Genomic DNA, 25,680 nt, shown 5'->3' on the forward strand with positions numbered 1-25,680 from the left:
CTGGCACTGACATACTGGATTAAGTTAAAAGGATCTGTGAATGAAAAGCCAGCTACAGAGGTCTTGTGTGTTTGCTGTGAGTATTTGCAAGAACGAAAAGGTACAGGATTCAGTTGGAATATTAATAGAGTATTGAAAGAATATGGTTTAAAGAGATTTGAGTATGGCCCAAATATGGTTTGGGGTAATGTTCCTCCATGGATTTTTCCCAGTCCTAATGTAGACTTGAAACTTTTGGAACTTAAAGAAAGAATGGACTGAAAGGAATGCTGATAATATTGGATATTTTGGTTCAAGAATATGTTAAGCAGAACTACTATCAGTATATACCAATATTCACAGATGGATCTAAAGATTCGAGGAATGATCATGTAGGAGTAGGAGCGCACATACCAGAATTTTAATGTAACAATATGCAAAAGAATTAATGAGAATTTATCTTTATTTACTGCTGAAGTAGTAGCCATAATTTTAGGATTGCAATGGGTAGAAGTAGTAAGACCTCAAAGGGTTATTATCTGTTCAGATTCTGTTGCTGCACTAAATAGTTTGAATTCAACCGAATCAAAAAGAGAGGATTTACATAAAGAGATATCCACGATAATGTTAAATATAGAGAGAATTGGAATTAATCTTCAGTTTTGTTGGGTTCCAGCTCATACTGGAGTGGAAGGCAATGAGATTGCAGATTTGACTGCAAAAAATGCACTGAAGCTAAAGGAAGAGGAAATAATGAAAGTCCTATTTGGTAAAGTGAAGTGAAGTGAAGTGACATTCAGCCAAGTATGGTGACCCATACTCAGAATTTGTGCTCTGCATTTAACCCATCCAAAGTGCACACACACAGAGCAGTGAACACACACACACACTGTGAACACACACCCAGAGCAGTGGGCAGCCATTTATGCTGCGGCGCCCAGGGAGCAGTTGGGGGTTCGATGCCTTGCTCAAGGGCACCTAAGTCGTGGTATTGAAGGTGGAGAGAGCACTGTACATGCACTCCCCCCACCCACAATTCCTGCCGGCCTGGGACTCAAACCCACAACCCTTCGATTGGGAGTCCGACTCTCTAACCACCAGGCCACGACTTCCCTCAGGTGAGGTGAGGCCAAATCAAAGGTGAGGCCAAATCATTATTTAAAACCAAAATAAGAAAATCATGGCACAAAAAGTGGGACATAGATAGCAAAGGGGCGATATTATTATAATATTAAGAAATCGATTAATTTCAAGGTTTTTAAAGGGAAATCTTTATCAAGATTAAGAATTGGACATACTGGTTTAAATTCAACCCTGTTTTTAATGGGAAAATGCATATCAGATAATTGTGATGATTGTAATGTTCCAGAAAATGTGGAGCATATCATTATGAGGTGTAAAAAATATAATGCAGAAAGGAGGATCTTGCAAGATAAGATTTACAAGTTGGAGCAAGAATGGAGTTTGAAGTGGATTTTGGGGGCAGATGTGAAAATGTTGGAATGTAGCAAAGCTATCATTAGTTTTCTTAAATATACAGGGTTAGAGCACAGCATATAGGGTGTTTATAATATATATATATATATATATATATATATATATATATATATATATATATATATATATATATATATATATATATATAATAAACACCCTATATGCTGTGTATACTGAGTACGTGAAGCCTTTAAGTTGCAAACCCCGGTACAATAGGTGGCCGTATGCACATGAACAAGTTGTTTGTATAAAACGAGAGAGAGAATATTCATACGTTCTTTCCAGTCCTGTAATTTGGAGATCAAGATCAGTTTTGGGCTTTTGACAGCTCTGCAGTTCATTCAATTCATTTCACGAAAAGGACTTTTATTTCGCTCTGGCGATGTGACGTCATAAGGCTGCGCGCGCTCCCGCGTCTGTGATTCAGCTGAAGAAAGGTGTGTGTGATTTTAATAATTTCATTTGTTTAAATCGATACAACTACTTCAGTGAACTGTATATAAAGTTTAGCAATGAAATGTTACCGACTTTATTACTGTAATGCTTTATTAAGTGTTATTAATGAAGGGTATTTTGTGCCTGTAAAGCGCATGAGTAACAGAAACGGTGCGTCTCATCTCTCTCTCTGTATCAGAATCAATTCATCATCAAGCACTGATAACTTAAAGGTTTTTTTCTGTGTACTTAAAGTATGTGGAGAGTTAAGTTATAGTGATATAAAATTAGATTCATTAATATTATATATATGATAAAGAGTAAAGCATGACCTTTTATATTAAACTATTTAAATATTATCTTTTCAAAATGTAATCTACTGTCTGTTCCCTGGTAGGTTTGTACTTTCACTTTTGGTTTGTACATTCGGTGCAGCAAGCTCCAGTTTCAAGCAGTGTTGTATATATATATATACATATATATATATATATATATATATATATATATATATAAATGTTTAAATTCATTTAACTTTTGAGGCTGGTTATTGGTCACCTGTGGTATCGATTTAGTATCGATACCGAGGTATTAGATTATGGTATCGTACCGAAGCCAAAATTGTGGTATCGAGCCATCCCTAATTGCCACAAATTAATAAGTCGTAGGAATGAATTAACAAGTTGTATGAATGAATAGTCTATCTGTCCTGTGAATTAACAAGTTGTATGAATGAATAGTCTATCTGTCCTGTGTCCCGCAGCCCTCAAAGCGCATTTATCTGATGAAATGACTTCGGGGCAGTTCACATATCGCCCCTAAAAACACTCCTGAGGCGTCTGCTGTTGCTAAGCAACCATGACCTGCTCTCTCCATGAAGACACGGAAATTTCAGCAAAGGATAAATGGATTTGCAGAACTGAAAATCGCCTGCAGTAGCTCTGCTACTAAATTTATTTCAAAATGGCAATCCATATATAGCTATGGTCAGCTGTTCCTTCATCTTGGATGTGCGTTCAATGTTGTTACAGGAAAGGATGAAGCTGGTTGGTTAGTTCTTGTCACATGACCTGCGGTGCACTTGCGGCTCTCTGAAAAGTTGAGATGTTTTTAACTCGATGCGGTGTGGACGCGCCTGGAAAAAACGAGCATGTCGCAACCGCGTGCGCTTCGCTTCCTTTATGAGCACGCATAGCGCGCGCCTACATTGGAAATAATGAACATGAGCGCACAAAAGATGCGATATGTGAATGGCCCCTTATTTACTACATTTCTATTACTTTTCATGTTGAATAACTTTTGTGTTGTTTTTTTTTTAATGTACTTTTAAAGTTTATCTTAATGACAATTAACTGATAATCGATTAATCGTTTACATCCCTAATACTCATCATTGTAAATTCAGCAAGCAGAAACCTCTTTTTTTGTAGTAAGTTACTGTGATTAACAAGGCCTTTCTTTATTTTAATGTATTTGTTGGTTTTATCTATAGGTGCATTTCAATAAATTAGAATGTTGTGGAAAAGTTCATTTATTTTTAACAAATTAGAATATGGTGACATACCAATCAGCTTATCAACTCAAAAAACCTGCAAAGGTTTACAGAGCCTTCAAAATGGTCTCTGAGTTTGGTTCACTAGGCTACACAATCATGGGGAAGACTGCTGATCTGACAGTTGTCCAGAAGACAATCATTGACACCCTTTACAAGGAGGGTAAGCCACAAACATTAATTGCCAAAGAAGCTGGCTGTTCACAGAGTGCTGTATCCAAGCATGTTAACAGAGTTGAGTGGAAGGAAAAAGTCAAGCCACCTTTATTTATATAGCGCTTTAAACAAAATACATTGCATCAAAGCAACTGAACAACATTCATTAGGAAAACAGTGTGTCAATAATGCAAAATGATAGTTAAAGGCAGTTCATCATTGAATTCAGTGATGTCATCTCTGTTCAGTTAAATAGTCTCTGCATTTATTTGCAATCAAGTCAATGATATCGCTGTAGATGAAGTGACCCCAACTAAGCAAGCCAGAGGCGACAGCGGCAAGTAAGTGAAACTCCATCGGTGACAGAATAGAGAAAAAAACCTTGGGAGAAACCAGCCTCAGTTGGGGGGCCATTTCTCCTCTGACCAGACAAACCAGTAGTTCAATTCCAGGCTGCAGCAAAGTCAGATTGTGCAGAAGAATCATCAATTTCCTGTGGTCTTGTCCTGGTGGTCCTCTGAGACAAGGTCTTTACAGGGGATCTGTATCTGGGGCTCTAGTTGTCCTGGTCTCCGCTGTCTTTCAGGGATGTAGAGGTCCTTTCTAGGTGCTGATCCACCATCTGGTCTGGATACGTACTGGATCCGGGTGACTGCAGTGACCCTCTGATCTGGATACAGACTGGATCTGGTGGCTACGGTGACCTCGGAATAAGAGAGAAACAGACAAATATTAGTATAGATGCCATTCTTCTAATGATGTAGCGAGTACATAGGGTGTTATGGGATGTGTTCCCGGTTCCGGTTTACCTAATTAATGCAGCCTAAAAATCCTTTAACGGATTTGGATATTAAAAGCATATTAGTATGTTATGTGTAAGCCAGGTTACAGAGATGGGTCTTTAATCTAGATTTAAACTTTAAAAAGGATATGCCGCCCGCAGTTGATTTTGATATTCTAGGTATTATCAAATTGCCTGAGTTTTGAGAACGTAGCGGACGTAGAGGATTATAATGTAAAAGGAGCTCATTCAGATAAGCAATATTTTAAAATCTATACGATGTTTGATAGGGAGCCAGTGCAGTGTTGACAGGACCGGGCTAATATGGTCATACTTCCGGGTTCTAGTAAGAACTCTTGCTGCTGCATTTTTGACTAGTTGTAGTTTGTTTACTAAGCGTGCAGAACAACCACCCAAAAAAGTGTGGAAGAAAAAGATGCACAACCAACTGAGAGAACCATAGACTTATGAGGATTGTCAAGCAAAATCTATTCAAGAATTTGAGTGAACTTCACAAGGAATGGACTGAGACTGGGGTCATGGCATCAAGAGCCACCACACACACACCTGTCAAGGAATTTGCTGAACCACAGACGATGTCAGAGGCATCTTACCTGGGCCAAGGAGAAGAAAAACTGTACTGTTGCCATTTGTCCAAAGTCCTCTTTTCAGATGAGATCAAGTTTTGTATTTCATTTGAAAAAACAAGGTTATAGAGTCTGGGGTAGGGTGGAGAAGCTCGTAGCTCAAGTAGCTTGAAGTCCAGTGAAAACCAAAGTCACTGCACCCGTTTAACAATAAATTTTGGAGCACTTCTTGCTTCCTTCTGCTGACCAGCTTTTTGAAGATGCTGATTTCATTTTCCAGCAGGATTTGGCAACTGCCCAAACTGCCAAAAGTTGGTTAAATGACCATGGTGTTGGTGTGCTTGACTTCCCAGCAAACTCACCAGACCTGAACCCCATAGAGAATCTATGGGCTATTGTCAAGAGGAAGATGAGAAAAAAAGAGACTAAACAATGCAGATGAGCTGAAGGCCACTGTTCTTTCCCACGACTTTCTAATTTATTGAGATGCACCTGTATACATGTATAGTTAATGTTTTTTTGTATACCCTTGTATTTGTTGGTCAAGCATTATTAATAATAACAAAAATACAGGAGTAATGGAAACCTTACAGAAGGTAGTAAAACTCAAATTGTTCAAATATATATTGATACAGCAAAAGGCACATTCATTTGTTCAAGAGCTAAGTGGTTCTAAAATTTTGGTTTTTCTTTCCACCAGAAAAACGAAACGTACTCGGTTACTAACGTAACCTCGGTTCTCTCTAGAAGAGGGAAAGAGTACTGCGTCTTAGCTAAGACGCTACGGGAAAAGTCTCTTTTCACGATACACTGAAGCAAAAAATTATCCTTAATTTTGAATTATTGTAAAGCGCATTTGCAGCAGCACACAGCCATAGGCGAGACGGCTCGCTCGCTCATTGGCTGCTCTGCGGCAACTGCACAAGCCTATCGAGCGCAGGCTGATGCAACATCAGACCAATGAACTCCATGCCACTTCCCGCCGAAACGGGTGTGGCCTAGCCCTATAAAGGGAGCTCGAAAAGGCCGTCTCACCTGATTTATTTCATCGCCGAAGCGAACCAGAGTGAATCGTACGCACGGCAGAGAACGCAGTACTCGTTCCCTCTTCTAGAGAGAACCGAGGTTAAGTTAGTAACCGAGTACGTTCTCTTACGAGAGCTCTCTCGTACTGCGTCTTAGCTAAGACACTACGGGAACCCTATGTAAAGCGCCGTGCGTGCAGGGATCACACACCAATAAACCTGGAAGCGACGCCCAGGATTTACAGTGCACAATCACCAGAGGGACTCACAGAGAGTCCTAGAACAGGAGGGGGAGGCCCTCCGTCCCATATCTAGCAGCGTCTGTAGATGCGGCAATATGACATCACATAATCAAGGCAAGGCCTGACCAATGTGGTAATTTGGGTCTTACGCAATACAGTGAGCGTTTTCGTGGGAGGTGAAGAGGTCCACTTCCGCCCTGCCAAATCTCTCCCACAACAGCTGGACTGTCTGTGGGTGTAGAGACCATTCGCCCGTGGGAATGTTGTTTCTGGACAGTCTGTCTGGACCCAGATTCTGTAGCCCAGGCACATGAACTGCTTTCAGCGAGCGCAAGTTGTGCTGAGCCCAAACCAGGAGGCGTTCTGCCAACCTGTACAGGTTTCAGGACCTGAGACCGCCCTGGCGATTTATGTAGGATACCACAGACATGTTGTCTGAACGGACTAAGACGTGGTGGCCCTTGATTCGGGGACAAAAGCGCGTTAGCGCGTTCTCTACTGCCAGCATTTCCAGACAGTTGATATGTTGGAGCTTTTCCCATTCTGACCACAGGCCAAAGAACGGTCTGCCCTCGAGCAGCGCTCCCCATCCCGAAGTGGAGGCGTCTGTTGACACCATTTTCACTTTTGAGGAAGTCCCCAGGCTTACACCTGATTGGTACCAGTCGTTCGCTGTCCAGGGTTTCAGGGCTGTAACACAGCTCTGATTGACCTTGAGACGCAACTGACCGGATATCCACGCTCCACGCGGTACTCGCGCTTTCAGCCAGAACTGCAAGGGGCGCATGCGGAGCAGGCCCAACTGAAGAACTGGAGATGCTGAGGCCATGAGACCTAGCATCTTCTGAAATTCTCTGAGCGAGAAGGTCGCGCCGCAGCGGAGAGAGCTCGCTGTGCGCTGAATGCCCAACGCGCGCTGTGGCGACAGCCGCGCCGTCATGGAGCGCGAGTCCAGAGCTATACCCAAAAACAGTATCGTCTGACTGGGGTTCAGCGAACTCTTCATCCAGTTGACACTGAGACCGAGTTTCTCGAGGTGATTGAGTAAAATGGCCCCGTGTTCCACAAGCTCTGATCGTGATTGAGCCAGAATCAGCCAGTCGTCCAAATAGTTCAGCACTCGCATGCCTCTGAGTCTGAGAGAAGCGAGCGCTGCGTCCATGCACCTCGTAAACGTACGAGGAGCCGTGGACAAGCCGAACGGCAGGACTGTATACTGGTATGTCTGGCCCTCGAAGGCGAATCTCAAGTATCGCCTGTGACGTGACGCTATCTGTATTTGAAAATACTCATCCTTCAGATCCATCGACATGAACCAGTCTCCTCTACGAATATGCGCGAGGAGTTTCCTGGTCGTAAGCATTTTGAAACTGTGTTTCACCAATGCCTTGTTCAGCTGTCTTAGATCCAGTATGGGCCTGAGACCCCCGTCTTTCTTGGGCACTAGAAAGTATCTGCTGTACAGCCCCCCTTCGCTTTGAGCTTGAGATACAGGCTCCACAGCCCCTTTGCGCAACAGTTTTGATATTTCGGCCCGAAGTAGGTGTGCTGTTTTGACCGTAGTTTAGACGCGCGCTAAAAAGCGCGGAGGGCGTTGAAAAAACTGTAGCGAGTAGCCTCTCTTTATAATGTCTAGCACCCAATCCGAAACCCCTGGAAGCGCTGACCATGCATCTGCATGAATGGCTAAGGGTTGGATGCGAAGCGCGCTCTGTTGGCTGGGCAACGGCGGCGTTTCGATGTGCTGTAAAATGGGTGTTATGCCTGTGACGTTTGAGGCGGGGAGCGCGCTGATCACAGCGGGCAGATCGCTCTTCCTCGACCCTGCCACGGTACTTAACCGAGTGAGGGAGGGCTGAGCGGGTCCTGTCTGCCTGGGCAGAACGCACGTGCACGGGGTTCGTTTTTACAGAAACCACACGCCGTGTGTGACATAGTGTTTGTGGGCACTGAGGAGTGGGCACGTTTACTATGTAGTGCGCGCGATCGACCTGAGTCGATCTTATGGGCGCGAGCCCTGTGTGAAGGGCTGTGCTTATATGTGGAGATGGGCACTGAGCAGTGGGCATCGTCACTACATTTATAGCACCATCGGCCGTGGCCGGGACACCAGAAATTACACTCTTTTCGGGAAATATCTGGGTAGCCGTGATAACGGCTTTTGTGTGCAGGCAAGCGGGCAACTGTACAGGCTTGCGCATTGCAGAAAACGCTGAGACAGTCACAATTCCTGGAACTGAAACAGCAGCGCGCTTGGGTGAGAGCTCGGCCACAGCGGAACTCGTACACCAGCGCTTTCCTAGAAGTGCTAAGATGACTTCGGGGCTTCCGGCCTCACCGTAATCCTCTGCTGTGGTCCCCGCGGCGGGGGGCGAGAACGGGGTCTCAAGCTGCGTTGCTGACATTGTTGCGATGAAGCAGCAGGAGGCGGGGGGCGTGGCTGAGAGCTTTGCGGGGCCGGTCTAGCACGACTCGCTGCAGAACCGGAGCGCTTCGTGAGGAAGTGCTTGAAAGCTTGCGACGCTTTCTGATCCTCGACGAATCTCTCAACAAATTCGTTGACAGACGATCCGAAGAGGCCAGCGGGAGTAAGCGGGGCGTTGAGGAACGCAGTGCGTTCAGACTCTACCATGTCTGATAGTGTCAGCCATAGATGCCTCTCAGCCACAGTAGCGGAAGCCATAACTCGTCCTATGGCCTGTGCAGCGGACTTAGTAGCACGGAGAGAGAGATCCGAAGCACTCCTCAAATCCGCGAGACAGATAGCTTCAGGTCCCATCTCATCCAGCTTACGGAGGAGATCACCCTGGAAAATCTGCAGCGTGGCCATGGTGTGTAACGCAGACGCAGCCTGCCCAGCAGCAGAGAAGATCCGTGCGAGCAGAGATGACGTCATGCGGCAGGCTTTCGATGGGAACAACGCTTTCGTCCGCCGTCCAGCAAAGGGCGGGCAAAGGTGCGTCGTTATCGCCTGTTCCACCGGCGGAAGTGACTGGTAGCCTCTGTTTTTAGCATCATCCAGTGCCGAGAATGCTGGCGAAACAGACGAACCAGTTTGCGCTGAGTATGGAGCGTTCCAAGCTTTCGCCACCTCTTCATGAAGCTCAGGAAGAAACGGGGCGGGCTTTGAGCTAGGAGAAGTACGCTCATCCGGAAGAAAGCTACCATCCAGCCGGGAACGAGAGGGGGCCCTGGTGCAGACCACTCGAGGCCGAGGCTCGTCGCGGCCAGCTTGAGCACTCGCATCAGCTCCTTCTCGATATCAGCCCGTCTGCTGGGCTTCTGAGCAGAAGGCGCGAGATCCCCAGAGCTCGCCCAACCTTCACTGCCCGAAGCTAGCAGAGAGCACGTGTCCTCTTCTCCCGACGCGGCCCTGAGATCCACTTCCTCGGAAGACGCGGCAGCAGACAGCAGGCGCTGACCATCGGGAAGCGATGCAGGGGAGGCCGGTGAAGCAGGGAGAACCGGCAAGCTCGGCTGAGCTGAAGACGGTTCCGGAATTCGCTGGGAGCAGCGCTTTTTACGGCGCAGCGGGAAATGCAGGCTCGGAGAAGAATGCCAAGCGAGTCCTCAGAGTCACCATTGGCAGTAGCTCGCAGTGAGGGCAGCCGCAGTCAGCGAGTGCGAGCGCTTCATGATCCTCACCCAGGCAGGAGACACAGATGACGTGACGGTCTCCTTCGCTGAGCGGGACTCTGCATGAGCCGCACGAGGGCATCTTTAAAAAGATGCAGCTCTTTTACGAGTGTGTGTCGCAGGGCGAACACACACGAGGATACAAAAAGGATATAGGCGCGGGAACGCTCAGCAGGAACGGCAGTGGAAGGCGGCGTAGGCCAGCGGCTTCAGGAATGGCTCGTCCCGCTGAGATGCTATCTGACAACGCTTGCTTCCTTTCGTGATCCAACGATGCGTGAGCTTTGCTGAAGAGATGAAAAATCAGGTGATTCAGCCTTTTCGAGCTCCCTTTATAGGGCTAGGCCACACCCGTTTCGGGCGGGAAGTGGCATGGAGGGCGCATGCGCCCTCATTGGTCTGATGTTGCATCAGCCTGCGCTCAATAGGCTTGTGCAGTTGCCGCAGAGCAGCCAATGAGCGAGCGAGCCGTCTCACCTATGGCTGTGTGCTGCTGCAAATGCGCTTTACAATAATTCAAAATTTAGGATTATTTTTTGCTTCAGTGTATCGTGAAAAGAGACATTTCCCGTAGCGTCTTAGCTAAGACGCAGTACGAGAGAGCTCTCGTAAGAGAACTGTAAAAGACAAATGACCTTGTCTCTCAAAATGTATGATGTAATTACTTCAAATCCAAAATTAATTTCAAATTATATTGAATCTTTTTTACTAAGAATTATTTAAATCTGTATTTCAAATAGATAAATGTTCTAATATGTTTGAGTCAGGTAAAAATTTGTCCCATCTATTACAACTCAATTTCTAGACCTTTGTAATGAAGAACTAAGAATACGTGAGAATATTACCGTTATCCATTTAAATTATTAATATTTTTTTAAAATAAGTCACCAGGTACAGATGATCTTTTCTGGGACATAATTGAAAATGCTTTATTTGAGATGTATAAGGAGTGTATTTAAATTACAGATTTATCAACTTCTATGAAACAAAGATTAATAATCCTACTTCCTAAACCTGATAAAGCTGTATATCTTTTTGAAAGGAATGATAAATATATATATATATATATTTATATATAGTGGCGGGGTGGAAGGAATACGCAGGAGCAAACTCAAGTGTAAAGCCCCGCAGGGTGGATTTTATTGTAAAGTGAAGGGTTGCAGGGGTGATGACGGTGATCCGGCGTGCAAATGTGCTCTCACTGGAGTGCTCGTGGCAAAGTCTTCCGGTCACAGGCTGCTTTCTGGAAGGCAGAGAGAGGAGAGTCAGTGTGCTAGCTCCTGGAGAGGCTTCTCACCCTTTTCCTGTGTGCATGCTGTTTATATGAAGCCCGGCTGATGAGAGACAGGTGCAGGTGATCAGCCTGGGATAAGCCTCGAGCCGGTGCTCCTCGTGAATTTTTTCCAGGGCAACACTGATGTGGAATCGGGACGCTCGTCACAACCCCCAACCCCCCCCCCCCCCCCCCCCCAAATATGTTGTTAGCAGGGGTCAATAAGGGGTTGGGTGGGGAGTGACCCCTGACAGACCTGCATAAGCTGACCAGATTCGGGAAAGGCCATTTGGACTTGGAGTTGGCCGCTCCGGCTTGATGGAGCACTTCGAAGTGGAAGTCCTGGAGCGCGGGGAACCACCGTGTTACCCTGGCATTGGTGTCCTTGGCGCGGGCCATCCACTGGAGGGGCGCGTGGTCTGTGAGGAGAGTAAACTTCCGCCCGAGAAGGTAATACAGACTGCCCACTTGATGGCCAGAGCATCCTTCTCGATGGCGGCGTAGTTCCTTTCGGCCGGGGTCAGCTTCCTGCTGATGTATAAGATGGGATGCTCCTCACCTTCTTGAACCTATGACAGGACGGCCCCCAGTCCTGTGTCAGAGGCATCCGTTTGCAGCAGGAAGGGGCAGCTGAAGTCCGGGGCACGCAGGACTGGCTCCAAGGTGAGGGCCAGCTTCACCTTTTTAAACGCCTCCTCCGCTTCCGGTGTCCAGCATACTTTTTCCGGCTGCCCCTTCCTGGTCAGGTCTGTCAGGGGGGCGGCTAAGGAGGAGAAGTTAGGGATGAAACAGCGGTAGTATTCTGCCAACCCCAAAAACACTCGTACCTGGGTCTTTGTGCTAGGTCTGGGGGCAGACCATATCGCCTCAACCTTCTTCTCCTGTGGTCGGAAGAGTCCCCGTCTGACTTGAAAACCCAGGTACTTCGCCTCTGTCAAGCCCAGGTGGCACTTCCGGGGGGTTGGCAGTGAGCCCAGCCCTACGTAGCTCCATCAGCACCCTCTGCAGACGGTCCAGATGGTCCTCCCAGTGCTCGGAGTGGATGACCACGTCATCCAGGTATGCCGCGGCGTAGGCCTGGTGAGGCCCCAGTAAGATGTCCATCATGGGTTGGAACGTGGCTGAGGCCCCGTGTAGGCCGAACGGGAGGGTACGGTATTGCCAGTGCCCAGGGATAATGAAGGCGGTCTTGGGCTTGGCAGCTTCATATAGGGGAACCTGCCAGTATCCCTTGGTTTGGTCCAGGGTGGAGATATAGCGGGCCCTTCCCAGGCAATCGAGAAGCTCATCCACCCGAGGCATGGGGTAGCCGTCAAACGTCGAGACCTCGTTCAGGCAGCGGAAGTCATTGCAGAAGCGGAGGGTGCCGTCGGGTTTGGGGACCATGACGATAGGGCTGGACCAAGGGCTGTTCGATGGCTCAATTACCCCTAACTACAGCATTTGTTGAATTTCCTCTTCAATAGCCTGCCAACGAGCCTCTGGGACACGGTAGGGCCGTTGCCAGACGATGACTCTGGCTGGGGTGTGGATCTCGTGTTGGATCACGTGGGTCCGCCCAGGGGGCCGACGAGAACACATCTGGGAACTCACTGACCAGGTGTTGCAGCTTGGTCTTTTGGGTCGCCGACATTTCCGAGTTGACATTCACTATGACCGGGTCCCTGGTGGCGAGGGCCGCTAGCTGGTCTATTGTTCTGATCCACTTTTTGAGTAAGTTGATGTGGTAGATCTGGTCTGATTTCACTCGGTAGGTGATGTGCCCGACTTTTTCAGCAATGGTGTACGGGCCCCGCCAGCTGGCCAGGAACTTGCAGGCGGAGTTGGGGATGAGGACCATTACCCGGTCTCCAGGCTGGAACTCGCCAAGGCTGGGCGGCCCGGTCATAGTGCCGCTGCTGTGCTTGCTGTGCCCTGGCGAGGTATTCCCGGACTAATGGCATGACCCGGTCGATTCTTTCCCTCATCGCCTTCACATGTTCAATGACGGAATGGTGGGGGGCTGGCTGTTGCTCCCATGCTTCCCTTGCGATATCTAGCAGTCCCAGAGGCTGGCACCCGGACAGCAACTCGAAGGGGGTGAAGCCCGTGGACGCCTGAGGGACCTCTGGAATGCCGAACAACATGTATTGCGCTGCCGGAGTCAAGGAGGGCTTGGACTGGACGGCCGTTAATGTTCACCTCCGCTTCCGGCGCCCCCTTGGGCAGGTCGCGGTGTACGATACAGCCCGCCAACGTGGGCGATGCAGGGTCCGTGGTGGGCATCGGTTTGTCCTTCAGGGAAGGAGCTGCCGGCCTAGCTACTGGTCGCAAGGTCCCCTCCGGTGTGCGCCGCTCCTGGACCACCCTCCGGGGAAACGGCCTGAACTGCTCCGCCTGCTCGTCATCAGCGGTCATCTTGGGCAGTAGCTAAGACACTTTCGCTCGTGGGTCGGGCAGTGGAACGCGTCGAGCGGGCGTCGCCCGCAGCTCGCCGAGTTCCCACTCGGTCTGGTCCACTCGAGCATCTAGGTATTCCCTAATCTGTTGCTGGCGGATGCTGACCTCCCTCCGTAAGTCGCTGGAGGATTTCTTCCATTCTGGAGGTTCACAGGCTGCTTTCTGGAAGGCAGAGAGAGGAGAGTCAGTGTGCTAGCTCGTGGAGAGGCTTCTCACCCTTTTCCTGTGTGCACGCTGTTTATATGAGGCCCGGCTGATGAGAGGCAGGTGCGGGTTATCAGCCCGTGATGAGCCTCAAGTCGGTGCTCCTCGTGAATTACCAGGGCAACGCCGATGTGGAATCGGGACGCTTGTCAAAAAAAAAAATATATATATAAATAAATAAATATATATATATATAAATATAATATAAAAATACATATAAAATAAAACATAATAATATATTTGATTTGTGTGCATAATTTGTTTGGAGGAATAAGAAAGGAAAATTTAAGGAAGGAAATTCTTCAAGGGCCAAGAAATGAAAGTGGAATTGAACTAGGATTTTGTAAAATTTTAATTATACCTTTAAAGTAAAATTGCTTAGAAACTGCATACTTCAGACTCGAAATGTTTTTTTATACCATTTAATATTTTCAAAAAGGTTGGAGGATGTGTTTCTTGTTACTGTGTGATTATTCCACTAATAAATTACCTGTGGCCTTGTCAAATGTCCATCAACAAGCTCTTAAGGCTTAAAAGTTATGCTATCTACACAACTTTTCCACATATGGAGTAATCCTGTGGAATAAAGCTTACATTACAGTTTACCGGAAATCTTTGTTGTCATATGACATCTGACGATCTAAACCTGTACTTTGTTTAAATGGGGTTGACATTAAAGGGATACTTCACACTAATATAAAAATTTGGTTATAAGTAACTTACCTCCATTTTGTTCCAAACCTGTAAAAGCTTTTTTCGTCTTCAAAACACAATTTAAGATATTTTGGATGAAAACTGGGAGGCTTGAGACTGTCCCATAGACTGCAAAAGAAATAATACCGTCAAGGTCCCAGAAAGTATGAAAAACATTGTCAGAATAGTCCAGCTGCCATCAGTGATTCAACCGTAACGTTCTGAAGCTTTTGTAAGTGAGTAACACTTTTTTTATGACTTTATTCAACAATTTGTCTCCTCTGTGTCTCTCAGCAGAGATTTTGGAGAAGCAGTATACGCTCTTTTTTTGTCATAATGCACCGATGCACTGTTTTCAAATGTAAGCTTAAATACATGCAGAAATGAATCCTTGTGTCGTGGGACAAAGGAGACAAATTGTTGAATTAAGTCGTTATTTTAGTTTTATTCATGTACAAAAAGTTTTCTTGTCGCTTCATAACGTTATGGTTGAACCACTGATGGCAGTTGGGCTATTCTGACGATGCTTTTCATACTTTCCTGGACCTCGATACTGTTTTATATCTTAAATTGTGTTCCAAAGATGAACAAAGCTTTTACGGGTTTGGAACAAAATTGGAGGCAAGTGACTTATGACAAAAATGTTCATTTTGAGGTGGGATATCCCTATAACAGTAAAAAGTGTAAATACATTTATTAGACAATTATTTTATAAAAGTAGATACCTAAATTCTAGCGGGAAATGTTTCTGGAATGTTTGGTTCACGGATATTATGTGGGGAAAAAAAGCTTGGTCCCCCACTTTTCTATTTCTTTTGTATTTCTAACAAACCTAGGTAACTATATTTGAAAATCCTTCACAACATTTTATGTTTGTAATTATACTCTGTCAGAATGTATGAATGTTGATGGAAACTATTCATTAAATTGGTACATATTTTTTATTAATGTAACCACTAGCATTTTTGGGAAGATTTATGATTGTTTGTCCAAGAGAAAACTGGTTATAGTTGTGATTTTGACTTTTTTAATCAAAAAGTATATCTGTAAACGTTATGCTGAATCTTATGATTTTATTTGGTAAGTTTCATATCCATACAAGTAAAATAAATAATTTTGAACCTTGTTTGAAGGTTTTTGTTAATATTCATTAATATATGGATTCTATAAAATTTATTGATAGTAAAGTTTAAGAATTTAAGTCCATTTTCTCTCACTTTGACTAACTCCCTCACCAGTTTACGGAAAAACTACTGAACTAGGGAGCTGATTGAGACGCAGATAGAGATTTAGTTTGGATTTATTTTTCTACTGTTATTTATTCTCATCTTAAACAGAAAAACTCAACTGAGATCCACGTGACACACCATTATAAAGATGGCCTTTAGTAGCGAGCAGCGTGAAGACAAGAAGATTGACGAAACATTTGGTGACAAACATGAAGATACTGAGAAACAAACAGGTTGGTTTTCGTTCTCAAAGCTGAACTCACTCATTTGATCTAAAATCTCACAAAAATGTCCAGCTGTACAAAAAAAAACTTGTCTGAACAAAAGAGTTATTAAACCCTCAAATCTACTTCTGAATTAAAAACAATGAAAACCCTAAATTTCTGAAACTTAATTATGCAACAATATGTAACACTCACTTTATTTGACATAATGTGAAATGTGAGTGAATTATTACATGTGTCTGTAATTTTTTCTACTTCTCCTTGAAAATGCTTTACTAACATTAACATCCCTTAACATAAAAAATGTTTAAAGTTAATTTCAGTGTTGGGCAGCAGCTAGCTACAAGTAACATTACACCATTTTCAGCAGCTTATCCAGTAGCTCGCCTACTTTTAAAACAATGTAGCTTTTCCAGTAATAGACTGAACCTGCAATAGACTGAAGCAGCGCAATGTCTTCTTACAAGGTCATATACTAAACCAGTGCATTACCATCATCTTTTGGTGCTATATGTAGGGTTGGGTATCATTTGGGTTTTTTATGATACCGGTGCCATTTCGATACTTTCAAAATGGTACCGGTGCCTAAACGGTGTCTGAACCGATACTTATTAATTTTTTTTTTTTTAAGCCACAAAAAACTATGGATAACATTAAAGAACGTTTCAAAAATATTTAAAATAAATCCAATCAACTCACTCCTTGGATGCTCTCATTTCCCAAGTTTCACTTACTCTAAGCTTAAATGGAATAATAAATACCACTAATAAATATATTTCATGATCTGGGTCATTGTTTAATAGAAAACCACGCATAATAATATTTTGAATGTGCAAGCAGATCACTGTGTGAAGCACCAGCTGTTTTCAGACTGCTTGTGCATTCATTCAAAAATCTCACTAGATGATTATTAAAATGAATGGCAATGGCAAGACTTTTGCACACAAGTGTATGTATAAAGTATGTATAATTAAATTAGGTATGTTCAAATAAGCATAAAGTATGCGTTCATATGTTAAGGGCTAGATTTTCGCTGGAGGAAACTGTGGTGTGATGATCGGTGAATGCAGCGGAGAAACAGATTGCTCCCTCGTAACCTTTTGTAAACTCTTATTTATGACAAAGAACTGCACAGATACAGATATTCTAACAGTCTATAAAGACACACCTTATGTTCTCTGTTTCTGTTTGAGTCCGCTCACGCTGCTCCACCACGGTCTGCGGATTGAAGAGCTGGCTGAAAGATGAGGAGGGAGACTGGTCTGCCACTGTTTTCATATGAAATTTGAGCGGACTGACTCTGAGGCGATCGCAAATTTGTGTACACTTTATGGAATTAAATGCTATAGCCCCGCTAAAAAATGCCTAGCAACGCCCATGCTTCTTGTGTACATTTCGGAGAACCAGGACAAATATTTAAATCGATTGCTCAGGCATTTAAGAGGCACCGAAATCTGCGTTCTGATTCTGTTCGGTGCATACCAGTTCCATAGGTTTCGGTACCCAACCCTAGATCACGAAGTGTCAGTAGTAAATAGAGATGTAACGATGCCAGTGATGTAGCGAACTGGTTGAAAACCAATATCAATATGTGACTGTTCAATTCAGTTAAGATATTATATGAGTCGTGATACATTTGTGGGTGGAGTTTATGTGACTGTATCTCTGAAGTGAACTGACTGTCCTTAAAAATGTCAAGATGGTATTTTCTTTTAATCTCACCTCTGTATAATCCATATTAAGGGGGTAATATGACATTGCTACAAAGAACATTATTTTGTATATTTGGTGTAATAAAATGTGGTTTAAGGTTCAAAAAACATTATTTTCCACATAATGTACATTATTGTTGCTACTTTATGCCCCACCTTTCTGAAACACGTTGAATTTTACAAAGCTCATCGTTCTGAAAAGCAAGGTGTACGCTCTTTGGCCAGCTATCCAGTGCATTATGATTGGATGAATTCCTCAACCGTGTGACGTAGATGTTACACCACTTACCATACTATAATGCCGTATTCTGGGCTAGACAAGACAAAAACAATAAAACCCATTATAAACAAGGCATATTGTTGCATCCAGTAGGGACATAGTTACTGATTATAATGACTTATACTGTCCTTTTACATGTTGCGTATCGCATGTAAACATTAAAACCATGTCTGCATTTGTGAATGAGAAACGGCAAATATCATGCGCTACTCTACACTGCTTAAAACTTGTGTTTGGATCATCTGCGGCAAATTATTTAAATATGAAAACAAATATACAGAGTCAGAAGCGCCAGACTGTCCTTGCAAAGTTGGAATTTCCCAACTTTATATAAACCGATACCGTATTGTAGGCTACTCTCCCAGGAAACGGTCCTCGTCCTCCGTAAAATGCGCTGCACACATCTGAATATTTGGGTTGAACTGTTCCGGAACAGTGTTGTAAAAACAACTTAAGCACAGATTTCTAGTTGTGTCCTCTTTTGACCAAACAAAGTAGTTTAGTTTTCACAATGAAACGCACAACGTCTCCAGAACATGGTGGCAGCGGCGACAACAGCTAGAATAAGTTACATATATTTTTTTGTGTGAACATTTGGGTGGCGTTATGCAAATCTTCCCACATTGTGATGTAGACGTGGGGACGTGTCAGAATGAGCCATTTTAGGTAGGCGTGGTTGACTTTTTTTATAAAGATTATCTCTTTGCATTTGAAATTTGAGTCTTTGCAGATCTTCTTTAAGTACCAAGAGCTTGTAACACTCAAAAGAAAAAGTAAAAAATGTAATTACATCATATGACCCCTCTAAAGTAGAGTTTATAAGTGCACCACTTCTTTGTTTACAGTGGTAGATGACTGCGTGTCTTGTCTAGACTTTGTTAACAGCAAGGCTCCCCTTTCCAACTCCTAGATGGAGAAGGGGTGCTGTTAACGACACTGTCTATGAGCCTCAGCTCAAGACTGATCATCCCTCTTAGAGGGCATTTGGAGTGCAAGGAAGGCATTTCCTGAAATCAGCTGATTATGCTTTCATCTCCCTTAACTTCTTCGCAACAGCCTCGACGAAAAGTTAGCCTGCTCAGCAAAACCAGAGCTTCATGGAGAAAGTCTTTTCTTTTTTCCCGATAGTCTTGAGGTTTATCCACAGATGTCTTTCCTTAGTCACTATTACCACCATTAAATGCCCAATGGAAGCAGCAGTTTGCTTGGTGGCATGGAGAGCCAAATCTGTAATGCAGCGCAGCTCTTCCACCTCAGGTGACAAACCTCTGCTCTTATACAAAATCTTAAGTGGGTCAGCCCTGATAGGTTTGTAACACTGGCATGGTGAAAATTTTTTTTTATTTACAGCTGGGGGTGGTCGATGTCGACTCAGAGCTCACACTTTCATTGTCATCACCAACCACATCAACCTCTCCATCTTCGTCATTATGACTAGAAGAGCCCAGGAGCATGCTGTCAGGATCAGATGACTCTAATGAAAGAGTGTTTGGATCCCGTAGCACATTAGAGCTCGCGGCATAATTTTTTGAAAGATCCATAACTTTCATTAACTTCTTCTCAACCGGCAATCCCCATGAGCTGAGTTTTCACCATGCCTCTGCAGCAACGGGACCCGACCAGCGAGGCACAGACGCTCGTCAACATAACACAAGTAGATACATTAAGGCTGGGAATACTCCTCTCTGCAATCCGACTCCATTTTGCCATCAGATTTCCTGGGCCCTAGGACATCAGAGAAAAAGAAAGAAAGGAAAAAGACACCATAAACACGTAAAAGAAAAGCACCCTAAGCACTGGCATCCACTGCAAGAAGAAAATATTTCTGGAAATTAGGTGCAACCAATACAGGAGTGTTAGCTAGAGTCAACAAATCAGTCAAAGGAGCAACTAATCTAAAAAAATTCCAACAAAATCCTCACTAATAACTTAATATTCCTAAGAATCGACAGAGTAGCAGGTGTAGGGAATTTACCAATAGCATCAACTTCAGCATCAATTGGTTTTAGGCAACCCTGACCCACTATTTTACCCAGATAAGTTACAGTTGCTTTTCTAAAGGCATATTTGGCATGGATAATGGTTAGATTGGCTTTAGCCAGATGTACAGAAAGCTCTCGAATTTGGTTTGAAGGTGTTCGGACCAGGAAGATCTAAACAAAACAACATTGTCTAAGTAAGCCTCACATTCAGACAGTACTTGATTTACCAGCTTTTCAAATGTAGTGGGAGCATTTCAAACCCCAAAAGGCATTACCGTGTACTGCAGAAATCTATGGTGTGTATCAAAAGTGGAGAGTTCCTTAGCACGAGATGTCTGAGGCACATGTCAATAACCTTTCAGTAGATTGAATTTACTGACAAAAAAATGTAGAGCCAACACAAGCAACACAAACATCAATTTTGTTTCGAGGAGAACAACCAGTTTTTGACGGGTAATTATTTTCCTGCAGTCCGTACAATATGAATTATTCAACATCAATGTCATACTCAATGACATGAGTTTGAGGAGGGACATCAAAAAAGGAGGAAATTAACTTAACAATTCCATTATATCTGCTTTCTCTTTTTCACATCGTCCTTCCACTACTCCTCGAGAAGACCCGTTAATTTCCCCTGTATCTACTGGACCCAAATTCTCCACCATTTCTTCAGATACTTCTAAATTGCCCTGACCAACTAATGAAGTTATTGATACAGTATGAAAAAAAAGTGAAAGTCGTGACAACTGTCGGAATTGGTGCTCTGCATTTAACCCATCCAAGTGCACACACACCGCAGTGAGAAGTGAACACACACCCGGAGCAGTGCCTTGCTCAAGACCACTACTGCCATGGGTATTGAGAGTGGAAGAGAGCACTGTTCATTCACTCCCTCCCACCTACGCTCCTGCCGGCTCAGAGACCCGAACCGGCAACCTTCTGGTAACTGGTCTGGCTCTCTAACCATTAGGCCACAGCTGCTCTTTCTCTTTATTAACAGACAGAGATTACACGAGTCACATATGATTATAATAAATTAATATGACAAACTTCTAATGTCTTCCGGCGATCAGACATGTTTAGTAAATAGTTGTAACTGGGAAAACATTTCACAATTGTATAAGGTCCAATAAATCTACCCTGGAAAGGACCAGTCAAAACAGGAAATAAAGCCAATTCTTTGTCACCTACTTGAAATTCTCTGGATTTAACCTTTCAGTTAAACAATGTCCGCATCTTCTCTTGAGATTTACCTTATTTTCATTGAGCAATAGCTCTAGAATTCATATAGTCAGTAAAGAAAGCTATTTACATAATCTAAAACAATCTCTGATGGTTCAGAGGCGTTCCATTTATCTCCCAAGACAGTAAAAAGCCTCTGACAGGGTTTCCAAACACTAATTATTCCTATTTCTAAGAATAAAATGTTTTCTCTCAATTTTTAAAGTCTCTCAGCAAACAATTGTACAGGTGCAAATATATTCCTGCCAGCTCAGCTATTTGACACTCCAGTGTATTCAGGAGATGTTCTATGGTCAGACCTCCGTAGAATGAGATATGAACCAGGAAAAAAATAGCACGTTAAAGGTGGTGGAGTTTCAGAACACACTCACACTGTGTAACCGCCACGGACCAATGGAAGCTTAAAGTGTTTAGGAGCCAAAACAAACTGGGCTGTATCGAACTGCCAAAAAAAACTTATTTTGTTAGATTTACATCATATGAGTTCGTTCTTTGATTATGTTTGAAGTATATCGGGGCCTTAATGCTCTATTGTACAGCTTCACAAATAAAATAACAACATATAACATCCAAGGGAGTCCCTCTTCACACTCACAGTTGAGTTCGACACGGTAGGATCTCAAAAGTGACTTCAGGGTTTGGTGCAATCTTTCTAATGCCCCCTGACTCTTGAAAACTTTCTCAGAACTTGAGATGTTATGAGTTACTTTAATTTGTTGCAGGACTTTAGAGAAGTATTGAAACATGAATTTCAAGCCTTGATGAGTCTTATCTTGATGTCGTGTCTTGTAACCACTGTAACCAGAGGTTGTTAGTTTGAAAGTAGTTCACTTAACTCTTAACATATACTTTTCTTGTTGGATGAAGATAATATCCTTCTAATATTTTATACCAGGGATGTCTAATTCAGTTCCTGGAGGGTCACAACACTGCAGAGTTTAGCTTCAACTCTAGTCTTCATTACTTGCAAACTAAAGGTAGGTTTGCTGCAGGTTGGAGCTTAAAGGTCCCATGATGTGGATTATTGTCTTTAAAAAAAAAATGTTTTTATGTTTCCTAAGGTGTACTTCTATTGTTTGTATGATTTTTACATTTAAAATTTAGAAATAAAAAGCCTTTTTATATCCTGATTTTAGTCCTCTGGCTTGAATGCTCTGTTTGAAGGGGCGTGTCTGCTGTGAGACTCAGAGTATGACAACTGTTGTGATTGGCTGACACCTTTGCATTCGAAATGCATATTACATGTGGAACCGCTCTCAAATACTTTTACAAGGTCTTTTATTTATTTTTATTTTTTTATACTATTACAGCTGTCGGGATTAATGGATCTGGGATGTGTTGATTATAGCATTATTTTTTTTATCTTTTCCCATCACATGAAAGGCTGCAGTGATGAGCATTGAGTAGACAGAGTCTGTTTATCGTGTGAATGCAGTGATTTTGTCATTGCAACGCGTTTTCACTCACAAAATGCTAAAAGCAAACACAGTATCGACATGAATACAGTAAGAGCTTCATTGTGCAGCATAACAGTGTCATTCATTATAACGGCAGTTTGGGCAAGTGTGCAGATCTATTCACGATCTGTGATTGACGGCTCCGAACAATATAAAGGGAGCATTCTTTAACCACTCTCTGTAGTTTAATCACAACTTAAATAACAGATTTGTTTCATGCTATTATACTAAGTGAAACAATGTGAAGTTGATCGTTTAGTCACTTGCTTGATAAACTGATGCATAAACCGTATTAAATGATTTAGAAAGAAAGTCTGTGTGAACTTGAATAATTAGCTACACTTCAGAAATCACAGATCAGGCATTAATGAACACTGTTACTCACTGCTTATGGTGGTGCTGTCAAATCGATATCGTAAAAGTATTTTTGTAACGCCTGTGCTGACATTGCGTCTGAATTAAATGTAAAAAATAAACTGAATCCATTTTCTCCTAATTCTGTGGGCAGACAAAGCAGAGTAAGGGGAGGTAACCTTTCCCCATATGACATCATAAGGGGAATATTCCAGATCGGCCCGTCTGAGCTCTCATTTTCTCAAAGGCAGAGTGAATGTCATGGGACCTTTAACTGTGTAGGACTGTGAGCCTTTTTTCACAAGAAAATGGCAAATTTGGCAATTATTGACTTCTACTGTTGCTTTCAAGCAGGTACTAACTTGTATTTATCTCTTTTCGCCCAAGATCTGGAAGAAGAGAGTGAAGAACTGAATGAAATGCAAGATGATTTTAAAAAACACAATTTTGTAACTGGAAAAAAATTATACAGTCGATCACAGATTGACACGACACAGAATTTGACACGAAAAAGACCTAAAAATACTGGAATGAGATTTCATTTCACCTGCCAACAATGTGGAAAGAGTTTTGATCGACAAGGAAGACTTCAAGTCCACATGAGAATTCACACCGGAGAAAAGCCTTACAGCTGCCAACAATGTGGAAAGAGTTTTGATCAACAAGGAGAACTTCAAGTCCACATGAGAATTCACACTGGAGAAAAGCCTTACAGCTGCCAACAATGTGGAAAGAGTTTTGATCGACCAGGAAAACTTCAAGTCCACATGAGAATTCACACTGGAGAAAAGCCTTACAGCTGCCAACAATGTGGAAAGAGTTTCCCTTCAAAGAACCATCTTAAAAGGCACATGATAGTTCACACCGGAGAAAAGCCTTACAGCTGCCAACAATGTGGAAAGAGTTTTGCACATAAAAACAATCTTAATGACCACATAAGAATTCACACAGGAGAGAAACATTTCACCTGCCAACAATGTGGAAAGAGTTTCCCTTCAAAGAAAGGTGTTAAAAGGCACATGATAGTTCACACTAGAGAGAGGCCTTTCACCTGCCCTCAATGTGGAAAGAGTTTTGCACATAAAAACAATCTTAATGACCACATAAGAATTCACACAGGAGATAAACATTTCACCTGCCAACAGTGTGGAAAGAGTTTCTTTCTAAAAAGTTACCTTAAAAGGCACATGATAATTCACACAGGAGACAAACCTTTCCTCTGCCATCAGTGTGGAAAGAGTTTCAATGGACATGGCGGCCTTAAAGTCCATATGAGGATTCACACAGGAGAGCGGCGTTTCACCTGCCAACAGTGTGGAAATAGTTTCAATGAAAAAGGAGGCCTTAGAAGGCACATGAGGATTCATACCGGCGAGAAGCCTTTCACATGCCCTCAGTGTGGAAAAGGTTTTACTCGACAAGGAAGCTTTAACAGGCACATTAGAATTCACACTGGAGAGAAGCCTTTCACGTGCCCTCAATGTGGAAAGAGTTTCACCCTTAAAAACACGCTTAATGACCACATAAGAATTCACACAGGAGAGAAACCTTTCAACTGTCAACAGTGTGGAAAGCGTTTCATTCAAAAAAGATACCTTAATGTCCACATGAGGATTCACACAGGATAGAAGCCTTACACACACTCTCTGTTTGGAAACAGTTTTACTCAACAAGGAAGCTTTAAAAGGCACATGAGGATTCATACTGGAGAGAAGCTTTAAATTCTCAAACTGTGGAAAAACTCCACAAAACTAAACCTTAGCTATCACATGATCAGTAACACTAGTGAGAAGCTGTTTATATTTGATTATTGTAGAAAAAACTTCAGAAATAAAGTAACCCTTAATGAGGCTTCACACTGGAGCGAGACCTTTCATGTGTCTTCAGTTTGAAATGAGTATCACAAATCAGAAACGCCATGATCAGTAATATCACAAAACTTGGTCTATATCTATCACAATACCTGGGTGCTGAATTGATTTTTATTCTATCCTATATATGGATTCTACTAGTATTTAAATATATTGTGATTTTTGTTTGCTTTTTTAACACTGACCATGGGGAAAAGTTGAATCATACAGACTGTATGTGATGTATAAGATGAGTCATATTAAAAGCTATTAATCACCTCTTCCTGAATTTTATTTCGGGAGCATCATATAGTATTGTTGTGATTTAGTTCAGTTAGTTTCCTCATCATGGACTTTTAGGTGGTTCAGAGTCAGTTTCCAGTTCCCTTGTAATATAATAAATATTACCTTCATTTGGAAACTTGTCTTTTTCTTCATCTTGGATAAAATGTGACAGAATACCAGACCACACAAATTGTGTAAATATGAACTATTTGGCATCACATCTAGGAGGAAATCCAATTTAAGATTTTGTAGATTACTTATGCCATCAGGTTTGTTGAAATGAGTACACTATGAAGAGGGACTTTTGAACAGCTTCAAATAATGCTGCTGGGAAACATATATAGAGAGTGAAGGATGGACTGTATAGACCAATGATACATTTGTCTGTTTTAAAGTGCATTTAGAGTGAAATTATCTTATTTTCTGTCTTATCTTGATGTTGTGTCTGTTACCACCTTTATGAGGGTCCTGTTTCTACCCTGCATGTTTGTTTGGGGGTAGTTCACATTGATGGCTCGTTGTCAATGTCACCTTTATTTATATAGCGCTTTAAACAAAATACATTGCGTC

At 43.0% G+C, this 25,680-nt stretch overlaps 1 protein-coding gene and 1 long non-coding RNA gene across 2 annotated transcripts in view; one reads left to right on the top strand and one right to left on the bottom strand.

Moving 5' to 3' along the window:
• Positions 1 to 25,680, bottom strand: part of LOC132152949 (uncharacterized) — a 45,236-nt gene that overhangs the window by 6,480 nt on the left and 13,076 nt on the right. The window lies entirely within an intron of this gene.
• On the top strand, positions 1,811 to 25,104 carry LOC132149760 (gastrula zinc finger protein XlCGF57.1-like). The gene is made up of 3 exons (XM_059559190.1): positions 1,811 to 1,913; positions 15,833 to 15,957; positions 23,363 to 25,104. The coding sequence occupies exons 2-3, from the start codon at positions 15,873 to 15,875 to the stop codon at positions 24,601 to 24,603; spliced, it is 1,326 nt and encodes a 441-aa protein (XP_059415173.1). The 5' UTR covers positions 1,811 to 1,913; positions 15,833 to 15,872; the 3' UTR covers positions 24,604 to 25,104.

Source organism: Carassius carassius, chromosome 1, assembly GCF_963082965.1.
Source record: "Carassius carassius chromosome 1, fCarCar2.1, whole genome shotgun sequence".
Taxonomy (NCBI): domain Eukaryota; kingdom Metazoa; phylum Chordata; class Actinopteri; order Cypriniformes; family Cyprinidae; genus Carassius; species Carassius carassius.

Excerpts from the sequence above, each read along its gene's own strand:
- LOC132149760 (XM_059559190.1), top strand. The coding sequence starts at position 15,873 with ATGGCCTTTAGTAGCGAGCAGCGTGAAGACAAGAAGATTGACGAAACA. Across the intron at positions 15,958-23,362 it reads AGATACTGAGAAACAAACAG|ATCTGGAAGAAGAGAGTGAA; the intron begins GTTGGTTTTCGT and ends TTTTCGCCCAAG.